The sequence below is a fragment of the Lichenostomus cassidix genome, chromosome 1Aa, assembly GCF_008360975.1.
Source record: "Lichenostomus cassidix isolate B80296 chromosome 1Aa, HeHo_3.0, whole genome shotgun sequence".
Lineage (NCBI taxonomy): Eukaryota > Metazoa > Chordata > Aves > Passeriformes > Meliphagidae > Lichenostomus > Lichenostomus cassidix.
This window is the reverse complement of record NC_139480.1, coordinates 28,978,964-28,998,408: the sequence shown is the minus strand read 5'-3', so window position 1 is coordinate 28,998,408 and position 19,445 is coordinate 28,978,964. Positions and strand designations below refer to the sequence as shown.

The 19,445-nt window shown below is 38.2% G+C and overlaps 1 protein-coding gene across 2 annotated transcripts in view; it reads left to right on the top strand.

The window, feature by feature from the left end:
- Positions 1–19,445, top strand: part of NELL2 (neural EGFL like 2) — a 134,897-nt gene that overhangs the window by 75,932 nt on the left and 39,520 nt on the right. For both annotated transcript variants that reach the window (XM_085043685.1, XM_085043676.1), the window contains exon 13: positions 308–433. In XM_085043685.1, coding sequence (XP_084899811.1) covers positions 308–433 — 126 coding nt within the window. The remainder of the gene's footprint in view (positions 1–307; positions 434–19,445) is intronic.

Sequence of the window (19,445 nt, the reverse complement as noted above, 5' to 3'; positions counted from 1 at the left end):
TTTTTTCCTGTTCTTATTTAAATCAGGAATAACATCAGATGCATTTCAAAAGGAAAGATGTAAGTCAGTGTAATCTTCTTTGTAGCTCTACTAACAGCTGTTCACAGAAGGCTCATGGTGCTTCCCTTGTTTAAATACTTCAAGCAATCTTTCTAAAAGGAGAAAGCCAAAAAGCTTTCCAAAATGCTCTGGTATTTAGTAACACTTTTGTCTGGCCCACTACTGATAGAAGAGAACAGCAATGTATTGAGAAATTGCAAAGAATACTGCTGAATTTGACTTGTGTTCCTCTTTGCCTTGCTCACAGATATCGATGAGTGTGCTGAAGGACGGCACTACTGTCGTGAGAATACCATGTGTGTAAATACACCAGGATCCTTTATGTGTGTCTGCAAAACAGGATATATACGCATTGATGATTATTCATGTACAGGTAAGAGCTGTATATTTCTGGAGGGAAATAACAGGATGGTGCTATTTAGGAGCACTGATATGATTCTTCGAAGTTAATCTTTGTTTGAGTCATGGAATATCTAAATGAAATGTTAAACACAATAAACACTAAAATATAGTGCAGAAAAGCTAATGCATTTTACAGATTATGTGTAGGTCATATTGCTTGCCTGAAATTGTAAGGTAAGCTGTGTTGTCTCATGGGTCTGCACAGTTGGGTGCTGATTAAAAAGGTGAAGGGAGGAGACTGAAGGGAAAAATAAGTGGGCAAAAATAATACTGTTTTACTTGGTTTCCATGTTCCATACCAGTACAGCTTTTCTTGGAGTATAGTGACTCTTCTGCAAACTTTGGATGGAGTTAAATTTCCTACATGTTAAAAGTGGCTGTGTCCTCATTCTGAATTCTTTGGGCTCAGTCAAGTTTCCCAGGTGAATCCTGAGTTCAGAGGGCAGGAGTTCTGCTTGCCTTGGACCACTGGACAACATGGTCAGTCTTATATCTGTATCTTCCCTTTTTGCTCTACTGCCAGTGGACATGTGTGGTTCATACTGACTCTATGTCTTCTACTCTTATTGCAAGGTAGTTTAGGGTTATCAAATGAACGAACACAGGATACAGCCTTCAGTATCAGAGTTAGAGTCAGGCTGACTTTAGGTGTTCCTGTGGTTTTTTCTACAACATAGATAAAGAAAATATGAATCAATGATGTGCAACCTTTTTCAGTGAATAAAATAGTGTCACAATTTTGTGGGCACAGGGGAACAAATTAGTTCTTTCTATAAAAAGCTATATTTTTTCAGTAAAGCTTTCTTGAAGTTCATATTATCTAACAGAAACTGGCTGTAAATGGATGGGAGAATTCAGAATGTGGAGGCACCACTGTGAAGTTCATTTGTAATTTTGTTCTGTCCATTGTAGTTTGGCATTTTTAGCATCAATGATATGCCTTGGTACAGAAAGAGCTTCTTCATAAACTGGCATGATTTGCTTTCTCAAACATGCACAACACTCAGGAACATGGACTTCAAACGACATACATGAGATTTTCGTGAATGCTTTCTTACCTGTACTTGTCATTCCTCTCATACATTGGCAAGCACTGTTTTATTGCAGTAAGCCCACTTCTTGAAGGACCAAGTTATAAAGACTGCTCACAGCAGGTCCTTTCTGAAGCAACCAGTATGTTTCTGATCATTCTCTTACATTTTCCACACTCTCAGCTGAGTAAAGAAATTGTTTCACTACCTACTGATAGTGAATTTTTGGATTATCTTAGGACTGACTGTGTCTAAATCTGTGTGATACTTTTTCTGCTTGGCTTCCCTTAACTTGCTGTTCTGACTGAACTTTGCAAATGGTAAACCATCACCAACTTTGCGGGGGCATTGTGTGCCTATAAATATAATAAAGGTAGTTCTTGAGACTCCACACATTGCATTCTTCATACTTGCTGAAACATACTGTTATGAAATGCAGTGTAGTTAAGAGCTCTGGACAGTCAGACTTGTGTAAAACATACTGGAAAACCATTTCAGATCTCACACTACAAACTGAATGTAGTTCCACATTTGTAACTCATAGTTTCCTACGAAATCAGCCTGATGGGTGACAAAATGAATTATTTCTTTTCCACCTTTGTTTTTGATCAAGCTGGAAAGATTCAATGCTAAAGAAAGAGAAGTAGATGAAAAAGTTTTGTAAGATTTCAAATCTTAAGACATGCTAGGCCATCTGAACTGTAAGTCATGCTTTGTACACATGTGAAAGGCAGACTCTGTATGTCTGAGCAATGCCACTCGCTGTTATTTGGGACCTGGAGTTTTCCTGGAGTTACATTTTAGTGAATTTTGGATACTGAAAGACAGCCATGAGGATTCAGTCCCCACTGGATGATAGAATTTCAATGAATGGCAGCCTAACTTTATTAAGAATATATGTCACAAAATAACTCCATTTTTTCCGGTTACACAACTTGTGTGTGAGCATCTCTGGTGGAGGCATGAGTTCGTTACTTAAATTTGTATCCAGGACTATGTGGATGGGATTGTATAGTATGCAGTTCTGTCCAAATCTCTCAGTACTCATGTACAGAGTCCAGTGCACTTTGAATTTTTTCAATGTTTACAATAAATGTAGTCATGCAACCCTCTTTTTCCTTCTGCAGAATTTAAAGTTCTTAGCAAGTCTCTATTTGCCTCATTAGTAATTCTGGGTTTAACTTGCCAGCTGAAATATCAAGGAAATTGAGGAGGAGGCTGTTTTTTTATCCAGTTCAGGAATAACAAGAATAGGGCAAACAAGCGACAATTGACCGTTTGTGTTACTAATTGGTAAATTTTTTAAATATGTTTCAGGTCACAGTTTCTTGTAATGCTGTGTAATCAAATCAGTTATGGAACTGTAGCTATGCATAAAATAGCTGACACTGTAAACTGGACAAGAAGCTCTGTTAGCACATCCTTGGGAATATTAGTAAGCAGGAAAGAAGTGTTCTGTAGCTTGGCATTAATATGTCATTGTTTGCACAGGATAGCTGAAGCCCAGGAAGATGTTGAAAAATTGTATATGAACCTTGATTAGGCAGGTTATGATGTAAGTGATGTCCACAACTTGCTGGCAGACTTACATAATATACCTTATTGTTCCATCCTATGTGCACATATAATTTAGAAGTCATTGATCAAAATAGAAAAGAGACATAAAATCAGTGACATTGAAGAGTTTTTCTCCTGCACGAGACATTTGAAAAGAAATCTGTGCTATCTATCTGTGTCTGAGTCAGGCACACAAAGGACTGATTTAGACAGCCTATAGCTGCTTCCAAAACAGCTTCAGTTTATTTTTTCCTGGCATGCTTATTGCAACTTTTACAATAGATCTGAATCACATTTTTATTTTCATAACAAAGATGTAATGAATACATCAATTTCGGATATTGTTATTTGTATTCATATTGGAAACAAAATTCTCAGAGTTAGATTGAGTTAGTCACAACCATATTTACACAGTAATCTGTTGTTCATTACTAATTTTTATGTTCAGAAATCAATCATAGCTATGAGAAGGAGAGATGACTTTTAAGTTGCGCCCATATGCCAAATGGGTGCACAAACTGCAAATTAAAGGCACAAAAATATGCCCTGGGCTGCCATGCTTTGGTATCCTGCAATGATATTGTCCTATTCCCCTTCCAGTTGGCTTTCCACAACCTGAAATGTAATGATGTTGTGCTGGGGAAAGGAAGGCAGAAAATGGCATAAGTCTGCTGGAGTAGTTTTACCTGTGCACTAGTATGCTGCTGCGCCATCATCATTTGCTGGGATCAAATAGGAATGCTTTAGTTATTTTCTGGACTAATAACATTCACATCTTTATTTTGCATGGAATTACAGAAATGCATGGGCTGCTTTTTTGGCTGGAAAAGGGAAAATTTTCCTTCTGGAAACAAGGAAGAGCCCAGTGCCACCTCCAGTCTTTCAGGCTGCTGCATAATTCACAGCTGGTAGCATTGCTCTGAAAAGCACAGTGGATGTCTTTTCCTCCACCATTTATTATGGGAGAAGTTAGGGAATGAGAGATGAGAACTCTTTTTCACACTTGGCTCTAACAGTGAAGAGTTCCTACTCGTCACAGTGAATGGTTAATCATGTTTAGTCTCAACAGTCATCTTTAGTTTTCTGCCTAGGGACCACTCACCAACTAAGTAACCCAGCAAGAATGGAACAAAAGATAGAAGACCCTGTGAGACTTAGTACATCCTTCCTAGATGGTATTAAGGCAGAGGAAGGTGCATTCCCTGATCTGGAGAAGCCATGGATTTTCTGAGCCCCAGATGACTTTTAAGGCTTTTTTTCTGGGAAAAATTGTGGGCCATCTTTTATTTATTGTTTTGCTTACCATTAGGCATAAAAGGGGTAAGTGGCTCTGATGGAAGTGCTGGTGGTGTGCTCTGCCTCTCCTGTGGTTTGCAGTCACTGAGATGATGTGGGGGAGGTAATGCTGCTGATGTTAGCCTCCCAGAGGCTTCCTCCCTCCCCAGGGGCTGTTTCATATTTCACTTTTAGTGGTACTGGAGAGGCAGGTGTTGGTACTCTCTAGGAGTACCCTGGGACAGTATATTCAGCTGACTCTCCTGTGCCTGTGGTCTGGGTAAGATGATAAATGACTGAATGTAAGAAGGACATATGAAGTATTACTATATAAGCCAGAATCTTTGAATTAATGTTTATACGTGCTGTCATCTGGGGTTTAGGAAACTATGTATTACATATTCCTGAGAGTTTTTTTTCTGTTTGGTTTTGGGGTTTTTTTGAGAGAAGTGAGTAATCCACAACTTTGTACCCAAACACCAATGAGACTACAGTTTCACTGTACTTTGGCAGAAAATACATGTGAATTCTTAACTGATTAATTATTAAAAGCATACCAGGCTTGTTGCAAATTGTGGGCTACTTCTTCCAAGCATGCTCTGGCCACATGAGCAGCGATGTCCATTCTCACAGCAGTACTGAGCTGTGTGGGACCACTGCCAGAGGTGGAGCTGGGTGCTCACATACATGTTTTAAGTGTGTGCAGACCATGTAACTTTTTTCATAACCATTTTGTTCAATCCATTCCAGATTATTTTGTCTTTCCTTTTTATTTTCACTTTAGCCAAGTCATGCTGACTTTTTGCTACTGGTTGCTTTTAGAAAATAATAACTTAGAAGCCAGAGGAGTTGGCAAACCAAGTAGAGATTCTAAGTCTGTGAGGCCATTATTGTGCATTACAGCCTGGTACCATCACGTTTGTGCTGATAGGTTTGTTTTCTGACTTCTAAAGAAAATGGTGAAGGATTTTTATATAACATGTCATGACAGTGTTGGGAACTTTTGAAGGGTTTGTTCTTTGGAGTCGAAATAGAATAGGATGAAGCAGTTCTTTAGAATCATGTAATCATAGAATGGTTTGGGTTGGAAGGGACTTTAAAGACCATCTAGTTCCACCCTCCTGCCATGGGAGGGGACACTTTCCACTAGATCAGATTGCTCAAAGCCCATGGCTTTGGCCTTTGGCCCTTTTGACTTGGCCATATGGAAAAACCTGCTCAAAGCGAAGAGGCATTTACTGGCTGTATCCAGCTGGACCTTGCTAGACCTCCCACTTCCTCTGCCCCTGCCTGTGTGTCTTTGTAAGTCTCCAAGATTTGCCTAACAATGTTTATCTGAATATGGTGTCAATGCATTCAGCAGCATTTAATTTTTTTTTTTTTTTGTCATAGCGTCTCACAGTAAACTGAAGTCTAATAATAGTTTTCACATAAATTACCAAGAAACATGGTGGTAGCAAGTTGAGTGACATCTGAAATGTTAATTCTTTGGAATACTGGCAGCTCTGCATATTTTATAAATCAAATTAAATCGCAAATCAAATTAAATCTCAAATCTGTTGCAAATTGGAAGGAATTTCAAGATCAACATTAAAATAATTAAGAGTCTGGGGAGATTGATTTGACATATGGAAAAGATTTAAGGAGAAAACTACACATTTAGCTGCATAATGATGAATGTGTAAAAAGTAAGAATTATGATAACAGTAATACTAATTAATAATTATGTGGGAGGTTTCAATAATAAGAGGGAAATGCAGAGAAAAGTACTGGCCTGCAGAGGCATGGCCTGTACCTTTTGACATTAGTTTTTCACATCTCACCCATATTCTTTGCTCTCTAATGATACTGTCAAAGTACTGAAAAAAGTCACCTTGACATAATGCATAGAGAACTGATTGCCACACTTAGCCCTTTCAGCTCTCATGCATCTGATACTCTTTTGTCCATCTTTGTCCCTTTTTTCCCCATGCAACCATTAATATTTTCTGACTGGCTACATCACTGGGATTTATTTTACATTTGCTTTGCCCATAACAATCAAAACTGTGTCTTTCCTAAGCTCTCCTGGTCGGCTCTATTCTTCCAGCTACATGTGACTTACAAACAACCTACACATCTGCTTGGATTTCAGCTAATGCCACTGGTGATATCCCTGCTTAAGAAATATACCTTTTGGGTTGGTATTTTACTCCTTTTTTTGGCATAGTGTGTAGCCAAAGTTTGGTTCTTGTCTCCTGTTTCTTCATTAATGCTTTGTTTACAATGTAAGTCATCTGGGGATGCTTATGAGACAAGAGAGGCACTGTCTTTGCCGTGCAAATGGAACCCATCCTTATCCCCCAAGCACAGATTCCTCCGTGTTGAGAACCAGCAGTCTGGTATTTGGAAGGACTTAAAAGGCCAGTAATAAGGACCTGCAATTTTGTTGAAACATCAGCTCACACTGTCTGTAATTCAGATCCCCAGATTATCAGGACTTTAGCTGGTTTCCCAGTTGTTATCCTCTGTTTCTTTCAGGCTACATTTATTTTTGAGGGGAAATACAGTCCCTATCACATGGGGTTTTTTATTAACATAGTACTCTGACACGCTTTGGATGAATGATTCCTCTTGGCATCTAGAAACTGAAGATCATAGAAGTGCATCTGCCTGTGGGCTTCTGTTCAGATTTCATTGGTTTATTTTTGACTTATAAATCGATCAATTGTTTGGGATATAAACAGTCTGAGAAGTCTCATATTTTTTTCCTATACTGTGTAGTAGGAGTGGTGTTTAATGGCAGGGATATTTGAGAAAAAGTTTTGTTGAATTTCTTGTGAGAATGCTGAAGGTAAAATCCATCTTCATTCCCTAGATCACAGACCAATTCACACATTCAGTAAAAGTTCATTTCTGGGTTCTGATGTGGAGTGGGAAATGGTTTTGTACCAGTGTGCATTGGTAGGATTTCAGCTAACTGTGAAGTATGGGTATTTTACAATATCATGTATTGCTAATTATTTTTTTACCAACTGAGTGTTTTGGATCCCACAAATGAGTTCTGAGAACTGAAGAGCAATACCTTTCTGTGTTTAAAATTTTAGATAAAATCTAGCTCACGTGTGAGGTATGTGGGCTATGTTTGAGCACCAGCACTAACCTTTTCTATGAGTAGTGTAGTTGTCTTAGAAACTGGACAAAAGCTACTGTAAGACTGATGTCATCTGGAGTTGAATGAAGTCAGTCATCTTCTGTTTAAAGCCGCATGCTTGTCCTCAGTTAATTATAGTATGAAATTTGCCTGCTTTTTCAGACACACAAGTGTATCCACAAGTCCTCCTGAAGATAATAAGAATTGATAGTGCTCAGTACATTGGTAAATGAGGCTACATTTTAATAAGTCACTAAATATGGCCTCAAGATTCAACTTTATTCAGCACTGCTGTATGCCCTTTGCCCTTCACTGCTGCAAATAAGTTAAAAAATAGAATGTGACCTCAGAGAAGTCATATGCTTATAGTGTCCTAGCGTGGCTACATGAAAACGCCATTATGTGAGACATGATAACAATAAAAAAACCCTAATTTCTTGCTGTTTATTTCCCTTGACTTATTTTTGATGAATTCAGCAACATTCAAGTTTCCCTCAAGTTCTGCAGCTTAGAGAACAGCTGAGTTCATTGACTGTGCTTAAATAAAAGCAGAATAATTGCTCAGTATGGTGCCAGGGACAGAGCAATAAACAAGCATACTGACAGGGCTGGTTGTAACATCACTGCAGGGACGTACCACGGCTTGAGTAAGGAAATATTTCAGTCAGCAAACCACCAGAGAATATAATGATGTGGGCAAGATGAACCATCTGTCTCTCCATCTCTGATTTTGGTCACCCCTGCACCCCCACCCCAATTACGTTAGGAGTAACGTGCACATGCATTATCCCACAGTGCAATCCAAGCTCTGCAGGGACGATGGCCTCCAGCTACACTGCCAGGGTTGCTATTAGTAATCAACACTGTAGCAGTCAGCTTGTGTGCATGGAGCGTTTTTAACTCAAAGCCTATTTGATTCTGGTTTCTATTACTTGGCCCAGTTTCCATTTTGCTTTATAGTATGTGAGCCCACATGAAACTCTCAATCTTTCAGGATAAATTCTCTCCAATATCCACTTTCTAGCTGTACGATAATTCACAAAGCTAATAAAGGAATGATCTCTCAGACTGAGCTTGTTGCTATGCGACCACATTACTTAGATAACAACACAAGTATTTTTTATATATCTGCTGTATCTTATACAACTGAACTCAATTATGCTTTATTTGGATTGAATCAGGTTATCCTTGGCAACTGTTTCAACTTGGAATGAGAACTTTTTTTTCTTAGAGGGTACTTTTTAGGTCCCATTTTCTCCTTGGTTACTGACCCAGCTCATGACAACTGTTCATCTAGCTATGCAATTATTGCAGGATGGATTTCTCAGCTTATCAAAATCCAACTCCTTTTTAAAGGGTCCTTGATTGAACATGATTTGAGTTGTTAAATGAAAGATGTATTCCCTTGACAAAGATGAAAATGTATGATTTTCAGTACAAAAGGCTTAATTCTTTTACAAAAAATATTTTTTTTACCATATATATATGTGTTTGGTATATGCGTGTGTGTGTGTGTTTATCTTTATATTTATCAATACATTTCAGATCTGGATTCCCTACTGGCCTTACGAACAAAGGCTGGTAAAAGGTATCTCAAAAGCCAGCTCTATTTTGCATTTCTGCAATTTCTTATTCTGTTTAAAATGTGCCTTTCTGCAGAAACAGACATCAGAATTTATTGTTTTGTTTTACAAAGAATATATTTTGCATTCTTTGTGCAGTGAGGAATTTTTCAATATATTAAAGGAGTTCCAGATATCAACTTGAGAATATACTCAGTTTACAACTAACTCAGAAAGGAGTGAAGTAATTTTTTAATGTAAAAAATTTGAAATTACAATATTTCCAATCATTAATATTGCTGGATATTTATATCACAGCATTATAAGAGACATCCAGAGCACCTCCTGTTTCTCAGTGTTCTGAAGCCCTCTGCAGCTTTCAGTCACCCAGAGTCCCTTGGCAGTTTCTACAGTACAGTTATGGGCTGTGTCAGTACAATGTGATTGGAAAGTACAGCTGTAGGGGTATAGCAAAATTAAGACAGTATATTGTAAAAATAGAAAATCTAACAAATCATACAGCACTAAAAGGATTATTAATTCCTTAGGTAATTACACTGACTCTTTTTGTTAGAATTTTACTAATGTTGACACAGGAGGTGGAATTCAGTTTGCCGTTAAGACACCCCAATGCACATCTCTTCATCTAAGCTCACATTGTAATCAACAGAGGTCAAGGATTCAGCTGGACCCAGCTCAGTTGTCTGTTTACAGTTGCAAGGCAATCATGATAGGATTCATCAGATCCAACCCAAGACCTTATAGGTCTTGTGCTTTTTGAGTTCTGCTGGATAGAGAGTAAGTTACCTCCTTCCAGGTGTTTGAGCCCTTATCTATGGCCAGATCAATCCCATGTTAGGTATCTATTTTGCACTTCCTGGGTTCTGTAGGTAACACTGACTGAAAATGGGAACCTTGATATCTCTAGCAAGATCTGGTTGCCCAGCTGTAGGTCTAGCAATTTTTTGATGCTGTGGTGTGTCCTACTTGCACTCCAACTGCTGTTACAGTCTTCCTTTCGAGCCTTGCATTATAACTTTTGCTGATGTCTTGGATATCCATGAGTTGTCACGCTGGATGTGATCTGTTACCTAGGCATGTGTTTATACAGTGAAATCCTGCCCAGAAACATACACGTAAATATTAGGTACTTTAATCTGGGGCTGAGCTGCACCCAGGATTACCAGCAACCAAAGAGCTGCTGTTTTTCTTTAGAAGGGTTCTTTAGAAGAGTCTAAGAGGCTGGAGAATACCTAGGCTGTGGTGCGGTTGAAACTTGATCTGTTCATCCCAATATTGAATGTTAGTGGTGGTCTATAGGAATTAGGATGATGGTATCAAGCGGGGAGTGGTATTAATTAATTGCAGCATGACATCCTTTCATAGCCAGACCTCCCCTGGCCTGTCCTTCTGAGGATGATCACAGGCTGTGACAGATAGACTGCAAAGATCAGGGAACACAGTAGGCAGCCTTGAGGACAGTTTGTTTCAAGTCATAAGGATCTTTCTGGCTCAGGAGATGGGAATCTGCTGCTGTCTGATTGAGCAAGCCAGAAGTGAGGGAAGTTGGATGGCTCACATCTATCATGTCTGAGCCAGCTGGTGATTGCCTCATGCTGGGAGAGTGTTGCTTCTTCTCAGAGGGACTCCAGCCAAGGTCAGTGAGAGATTGGAGCTACTGTATGAATCAAGACAGTTTTAAAAAAAGGAGCAGTGGAGTTATTTAAGGTCATGCGATCATGCTGTACTGAAGTCAGTGGTTTTCTACACATTCACAGTAAAGTAAAGGTGCCTGTGGCCATGATACCAATTAGCTGGGTTTTAAGGGTAGCAGATACTGCTGGCAGTATATGGATATTATGTCTGTCTTTTGGCATTCTACCACTGAAAAACATTTATAATCTAACATAACACAGTTTTAAGAAAAGACAGAGGGTAAGAAAGCTAACTTCCAAGACTGGTAAGAGGAAACATAAGACTTTTTAATATTGTCCAGGGCTTCAAAGGCGTTTACTTTTAATATTATAGGTGCAAGCTTTTTCTTTGAATGAATATGCAAGATTCCTGTTTGGATAGATAGGAATTCCTGATTTTTTTTCTGTTCAGACAATCTGTGGGCATGGAAACCTTTAATTCTCTACAATTTGATTCCTACTGCATGCCACATGGTATATCTTGTAATCTCTGACTCCTAAAATAGCTTAGAAATATACTTTGTTTTTCATTGAATGTTTATAAGAGATTAATGTGCTTTATGCTAAATGGAAGACTGTTTCCTTAACTCATGTTTTATACTGTCAGTCATTATAATTTAGTATGTCGTCTTCTTTGACAGTTTGTCTCTGCAATAATTCTCTGTCAATATTGTTACCTCTTGTCAGTCTTTTGGACTGATGATTATCGACTTACAAAACCTTGTACTTCATCATATCAAACTGCTTTCTTGTAGTACAGACCCCTTGTCCATAGCAGGAGTTGAATCCTTGCTAGTCCTTCCTTGCACATGGAATTATGCTGAAATGTGCAAAGTAAACATATTGGACTTACCCACTTCACTGACTCACCCAGTGCCTGTGTTTCTACGTGTTGTCCCAAACAAAGGCTTATATTTTTAGCTTTGCATGTAACTTCTGATTCAGACTGAAATGTGCTGATGATTCTGCAGCCAGGCTGTGGTTGGTCATGCACAAATGCATAGTGTGCAAGCTAAACTCTCACTTCTGTTGCCCTTCTAATTTTGTCTAAAACTAGTTTCCGTTCCCAAATCTGCTCTGTCAGTGTTTCCCTGATCATCTAAATGAATAAAGGTGTCTTGGCAAGACTTCTATACCAGCAGTCAAAAAGAGTGGACCAACAAGAAGGAGCAAATACTACCTGCTGAGAGAATATTTTGGAGCCCATCCTTAGGGTTGTGATCTGCTAGTGCCCCAAGGAAGACTGGTGAAACCATCATCAACAATTTGAAAAGTCACATTAAAACAAAGGGAAGCATTGCTGTCTATATTGTGCTGCTGTACAATATAATCCTAAGGGGTGTGGGTGAAATTTCACTTTTGTTACTGAAGTTGAATTCTGTGAGGTGATGTTTCTGAAAGTATTGTGTCTATAAAAGAGTCTTGATATTTTTCCCAAGGACATTCTCAATACACAAAACTGTTCTGTCTTTTTTTTTTTTTTTTTAAGACAACGCTAGTGGTTTTGTGGCATCTTCAAGACTGTCAAAACTGAAAATCAAAATTATTTCAGGAACGGCAATTAATTTACCTTCTTGAAACCATCCCCTTTACAGTTCATGTAGTCAGTTGTGCAAAAATTGACGTGCCCCCCATCAAATGACAAAAAACCTTTGAAAATATCTATATTTCTATCAAGAACCAAGAATTCTGTAAACAAGCTTAGCAATAAAATAGGAAGCTGCTCTATCTCAATGGTTTGTAGGACTTTTGTAGGAGATTTTGTAGGAGTTTTGTAGGAGTGTTTTTTAATTCTGAGAAGCTTCCAAATCATCTCAAAAAGACTCTGTCTGCTTCCTTCTGTCTTTATATGCTGCAGTCTTTTTGCATCCTCTAAAATATAGTCTTTGGAGAAATGGTGCAAAGAATTGTATCTATTTAATATGTTAAAAGTATAAGGTATTCCAGGGGAAACACATGCAGTGAGCTAGCTTGATAAGCCAGTAACTCACATGCTCAAAATCAAAAGTCGCTGTTGTCTTCTGTAGCTGTTCCTTAAAATTGTCACAAGAAGGCAATAAGAATTAAGTATCTTAATGTTTTATCCATTTTTTTTAAATTCATGTTTGGCTTTATGGATGAGCATTTAAAAAAAATGTATGTCCTTGTTTATGGTTTATTCCTTCATTATATTCACCTGTTTTAGTGTCTCCCTTACAATGTACTAATAAAGGTGCATTTAATTTAAACGGGGCACAGAATTAATTTTTATATAGTTATTTGGTAATGCAAAATAATATTAGAATGGTAGACTGCTTAATCATGCAATAAAAGATGAATTCATACTATCCCAAATATCTGGCTTGGCAGATATTGGAATTAATTTGTAAATACTTTGTAAGTTAATGTCCAAGTCACATGGAAATGGAGATTTGGGCTGGACTGACAAAGATAAGCAGCTCTGAGTCACACAGACCAATCACCAGGAAAAATACACTGTCAGCAACAGTAATTACAGCAGGTAATTGTGTCATTTACCTGTTACAGACGAGTAAATGTGATGAGTTTGGAACACACCAGCTGTCACACAGTGTTAACTTTGATGTTTAGGATTTGGAAACCTGTAGTAGAGTCTTTTAATGACAGTGCATTTAAAAAACCAAAGTTAAAGGTTTCACAGTATTCAAAGCAGGGATAAATGGCCAGTCCTATTCAAAAGAAGATTAATTTCTAGAAAGGTGAGGATTCATCAATAGTATCTGTTTTAATTTGTTCAAGTGTTTTTGGTAAGTTTGGAATATGCAAATACTTGGTAAGAAAAATTTATTGCCTTGTTCCTAACCTTTCAGGAGGTGAAATTGGATGTACTTAAATTCTGTCTGCATCATTTTAATGCCTCAGAGATAAACAGTTTGTGGTTGGTGGTAGTCTGAACAGATATTCCAGTCTGCTTTGAATACCCTAGGTTTATTCACTTAATACACCTTCCATAGGGTGGGTTTCATCTTAGTTTGAAGTCTTCCAGAATTGTTCACTACATCTCTGCTTAATTCCTAACTTTTCCAAAGAGCAGACTTTTGAAGAGTAGGATTACAAAGGTGAAGACATTCTGGGATGACAGTAATAGTAAATTACTAAATTCATATTTTGAGTTTTTGAGACCTGAACAGTACTGTAGACTTTGTATCTGTGGTTTTGCTTGTTAGAAAAATTAATGGTGTTTTTAAACAAGATAGCAAATTTGATGGCAGAATTTTTCAGATGTGTAAAGTTTGCCAAGATGTGCTTATGCAAACATTTTTTTATCAATATAAAACACATAAGTATCTTAAGTAACATAAGTATCTTAAAGGTATTCTAGCCTTAATGATTCTATGATACCTGTACGTACAGAAATAATTGTTTGTAAACTTGATAGGCACTAGCAATTGAACTGTGGTAACAAAAACATGATGTGGTCTAGAAAACCTACCCATGAAACAAGTTAGCCAGTGTCAAGTTTCATAGCTTTACAGGGGTGGGGGAAGGAAGATGAAAGCATATCTTGTTGCATCTCCACACTGTGCTGTGCAGTGTTTTGTTAGAAGCAGTTCAGACAGCTCTGCAGGTTATCTCCTGGCATCAAGGGCTCTATCTGACCTGCAGAAGCCAGGAGCACTTCATGGCTTTCAAGGCCGGGTGTGTGTGCTAGCTCTTTCCTGACACTTCACAGTGGTGAGAACTGGCTGTACCATTCTCCCCAAGTGCTTCTGTGTCCATGGAAGGCAGCTCATGTGCACTGTTCATGAAGGATACATTTGCTGTGCTGTTTTGGTGAGCCTTTGTCAACTGTCAGGGAGGATGTAGCCTAGGCAAAATTGGGTGGATCACTGGAGATGGTATCAAGGCTGACCAGAGGGGAAAGCATCAGTATTGTTCTACCTTACCATCACTGAAGTATAACTTTGTCCCCGTTTTCAAGTAGAGAATCCTCTCCAAAATCAGGTAAGCAACATTAAGGAAGGCCTCCTCTCCCTAGAGAGCTCAAGCATCTTGTCTTACCAAAAATAGTGGTGTCCTTGATGTCCCATGAGTGATCTGAGTGTCTGAGTCACAGCACTGCCAGGGAAATGAGAGGAACTATTTCATGCATTAAGAAATCTCTCTGCTGCACAAGACAGAAAAAAAACCAACCCAACAACCCATTTGCTTCCTAACATTTTTGGTTAGGTAAGATGCTCCAGATTCCTGCAGACAAGAGCAGGATCAAAGCGACAGTGGCGTTTCATCTGCCACTGTGGTGCCTCTCATTTTCTTTGCCAGACAAGTGCTGACTTTGATAATGGTGTTGTAATGTTGTAACTGATTTTCCAGCAGCCCCTGAAATGTGTTGACAAACCCTGGCCACAATGCTATTCCAAAAAGTATAGAAGCAGCAGCTGCTGTTTCTAGAGAGCTTTGAGAACATTATTGTTCTCTGGCAGTTTTGATTGCTGAGACATTGTTCTTCTATCACATTATGCTTATCCACCTTCTGTTAATTTTGTGCTGAAAAGTCTTCAAAGGTATTTTTATAGAGCCTTCTGGTCTTGTGGATGATCTCTAAGTTGTTACTAGTGAAATATGAGAAGAGGCAGCAAGTAGCCAGCTTCAACAGCAGTCAGGTCACTTCACAGCTTTTATTTGTGTATCAGAAATATGTGTGGGAGGGAGGCCAAATGGTATCTGTTGCTGGTGGCAGACCTGTTATAGCATGTAGCCTGTTCATAAGGAAATGGTAAATAAAAAGGGCTAGAATTAGGAGAAGTGAAAAAAACATTTTTCAGTTGGCTGAGGAAATTGTATTTGCAGCTCTAGTTTGGCTATTCTACTAGCAATAGAGTAGGGAGCACCACTAAAGATGCAGAATTTGCTATCATTGTCACTTTTGACGACATAATAGAAGACTTTGAAAGCATCAGTTTATCATAAGTGTCTGGGAGGTTTTGTATACAATAAAAGTTTGAATTAAGTAAAAGATTTACCTAGGAATAAACAGTGCATCTGGCTAGATTTAAAAAAAAAATTAAAAAAGAATCTGTGGAGAAAGTGTACACAATGGAGTACCTTTTAAAAGATAGAAACCTCATTTTAAAATTTCCCTGGTAAAAGGTATTAAGAGATCAGTTTGAATTAAGGCAAAAAAGAAGTGGGTGACAAGGTCCTTGTCAAGGTCTAGACTGAAATCTTACGGTGGGATTTTCAAAATCATTTTGCGTTCATGCTACAGTCCTGCCATTATAATCAGTGGGAGTTACAGATGTTCCTGTAGGGGAAACAGTTAGGCCTCTGCTAAATGCTTTAGAAAATCCTTCCCTTAAATTTCTCTGTTCAGGAGGGAATATAGAAAATGGCAGACGTGAAAGGAAGTGGAGATAAATTAAAGCTTTTTTACCTTTAGATGTCAGGCAAAATATTCTTCAATATATTTACTCTGCCTAACTGGTTGAATAGTATAAATATTCACAGGATGTTACATGAACTAACACTGATTGATATTGCAATAGAAGCATCCATAAGAGGAATGTATTTTGTAAAAATAGGTATTGTTCCATGAAATTGGAAATTATAAAACACATTTTGAGGATGGTGAAACAGGTGGGTTTTACAAAGTTTAAATGATTTGATAAAGAGCTGTAGAGAAGATGGAGGGAGTAAGGGTAGGCTTGCGTTGAAATGCATATTTTATCCATTTACTTGTCTTTTTTTGTCTGAAATGATTTGTCTTCCCAGTGTTCCAAGAGATTGGTACAGACTTCTTAGTGTGCAGATACCACACAAAATGTGGACAGGTCAGCATTCAAGTTACGTGTTACTCTTTTCAAGTTGAGTCCTACATGAGAGTATAGCCTGTTTAGAGCCATAAAAGCCATCATTAGAGCTATAGAATTTGGAATTACTAGTGTAGAATTCAAAGGGACTTAAAGCTAGGAGTTATGTATTCCGAAAGTCTAGGAGGAAAATCCAGAACAGGAATAACCAAAAGTAAAGAAAAAAGATCTTGTGCAAAGAAAAAAGTCTTAAAGGGTAGGAAAAAATGTATGTGCTTCTTATAGGCTTTGGTGCACAACATAGTTTTCTCTAGATGGAAGTCTGTTGTGAAATAAAATGTAAAATTGAAAATCTTCTTAGAGTAAATTTTTTAAATACTAGTGTTAACTAGAATTAGAATGTGCCATATTTTTGGAAGTTATATTTGCATATAAATGTGCAGTATTCTTCTGCATAATGTTGGTCTCCGTATCTTTCTCGTGTTACCTACCTTGGTAAAAAGCATTGCACACATTAAAGGTTTTGGCTCTCCTAGAAAAAATATTTTAAAGTCATGCTTGGAAATTTGAGGTGTTTTAGAGATAGATTTAATCATCATATACAGTGTCATGACTTGCTTCTTTTGTGAAACAAATTATACCAGATCCAAAAGTTCACCTTAGTCTGTACCTGTCTCAAGTCTTGTCAGAGCTACAGCCACCTTATAGCTTTCTCCAGAACCCTCCTAGCCTCACAGGCAGATGCAAGGAGAATGAGTGCTTGTTTTTTCAGTGTTAATCCAACATCAGTAATTGCCCATAATATAAATCCTCTTTTATATTTTTCTAGTAGTATAACTAAGATTCAGTTCTGCAGATTTTTTTTTTTTTTTAATATGGATGTGAAAAGGAACGCTGGCTATTTTGGACATATCCCTGAGTGGATTTTCTTCCTAAGGTTTCCTTACAGCTGCCTTATTTTTCCTTTTTTAACTATATTAACACCAAAAATAGAATAAGTAAATAAGCTAATAGCTGGAAGAGAGAGAAGAGACCTGGATGAGTTAATGGTAGCTGTTCTCCCTAAAGAACAGCAATGGACTGAGTAATTGCTGACAGAAACACCATCTCAGAAATCAGGATGATCTCTAAAACAGACCTTGAAAAGAGAACATGCATATGCCAGAGCTATTTTAATTATCTACATAATTAAAAGAAAAAAAGTAGAAAAGTTCTGAACATAGATATCCTGGTTTTTGGCTGGGACTGAGTTAATTTTTTTCACAGTGGCTGGTGTGGGGCTGTGTTTTGGATTTTTGCTGAGCACAGGGTTGATGATATAGAGATGTTTTTGTTACTGCTGACCAGGGCTTACACAGAGCCAAGACCTTTCCTGCTTTTCTTTCTGCCGCACTGGGGAGGAGACTGGGGGTTCTTTGGAGGTTGGGAGGAGAAACAGCCTTGACAGGTGACCCAAACTGACCAAAGGGAGATTCCAGACCCTATGATGTCATGTTCAGTGTATGCAGTGGTGAGGAGAAGAAGGAAGGGGGATGTTTGGATTGATGGAGTTTGTCTTCCCCCATAAGCATTATATGTGATATATATCACATGAGCACATCCCTGCTCTCCTGGGGATGGCTGAACACCTGCCTGCCCATGGGAAGCAGTGAATCAATCCATTGTTTTCCTTTGCTTATGTATGCAGCCTTTGCTTTCCCTATTAAACCATCTTTGTCTCAAACCATGAGTTTTCTGGCTTTTGCCCTTCTGATTCTCTCCCTGAACTTGCTGGGGGAGTGAGCAAGCAGCTGCTCTACAGAAATTGGTGTTTATGGTTGCACTGAAGAAAGGATTAGAAGATGAGGATCAAGAACAGCATGGATATATATGAGTGGATGAAGATAAAAATCAATCAAGTTACAGAATTAGCAGGGAAGAAACTCTTGTTGATCTGGCTTTTGGTGGCCCCAGCTTTAAACTGAAGACAGTTGCTGGTGGTCATTAATGATTAATGAATGACTCAAGCATTAACTAAGGGTAAACTGTGTGATGGTAACTCTGAGTAATTAAAACACAGGTTCTATTTTGCATTTAAATTAAGAAATATCTGTAGAAAAAATTAATTGGGGAATATCAATCAAAAATTTTAACATAAATATATGGAAAATGTAAAATCATAGACTCCTTTAGGTTGGAAAAGGCCTTTAAGATCATCAAGTCCAGCCCAGCACCGTGAAGTCCACCACTGATCTATGTCCCTAAGTGCCACATATGTATGTCTTTTAAGTATCTCTAGGGATGGTTACTCAAACACGTCACTGGGCTGCCTGTTCCAGTGAAGAATATTTTCCTCTTATCTAGTCTAAACCTCCCATGGCACAACTTGAGGCCAGTTTCTCTTGTCCTATTGCCTATTACTTTGGAAATGAGTCTGACCCCCCACCTGTCCACAATCTCCTTTCAGGCAGTTGTAGAGAAGGTCCCCCCTGGGCCTCCTTTTCTCCAGGCTAAACAATCCCAATTCCCTCAGAGACTCCTCATAAGACTTGTTCTCTGGTCCCTTCACCAGTTTCAATGCCCTTCTTTGGACACTTTCCAGTGAATAGTTCAAGAAATTTACAGCATTTGCTCTGTAAAAATAGTGTGCATGTACTGAGACTTAACCCTGCCAAATAGAATTTAAATGAGTTAATATGAAGTCTTAAAGAAATTAACCATCTGTCATTTCTCAAATTATCTTAATGGAGTAAGTCTTCTGTATTACACATATAATTGCTACTAATTCTTGTCTTGTACATGGACTATAGGCAGGAAAAAAAAAACCCTTGTAATTAAGATGAACTGTAAGTGGGCATTTTAAGTTTGTTGGCTATTGATAATTCAAGTAACCCTTTTCTGTTGCCACTGCTGTATCAGATGGCCAGCTGGCCACCATGATTTTGTAGTTCTATACCAAATCAATGGGAAGGAGACAGAAGGCC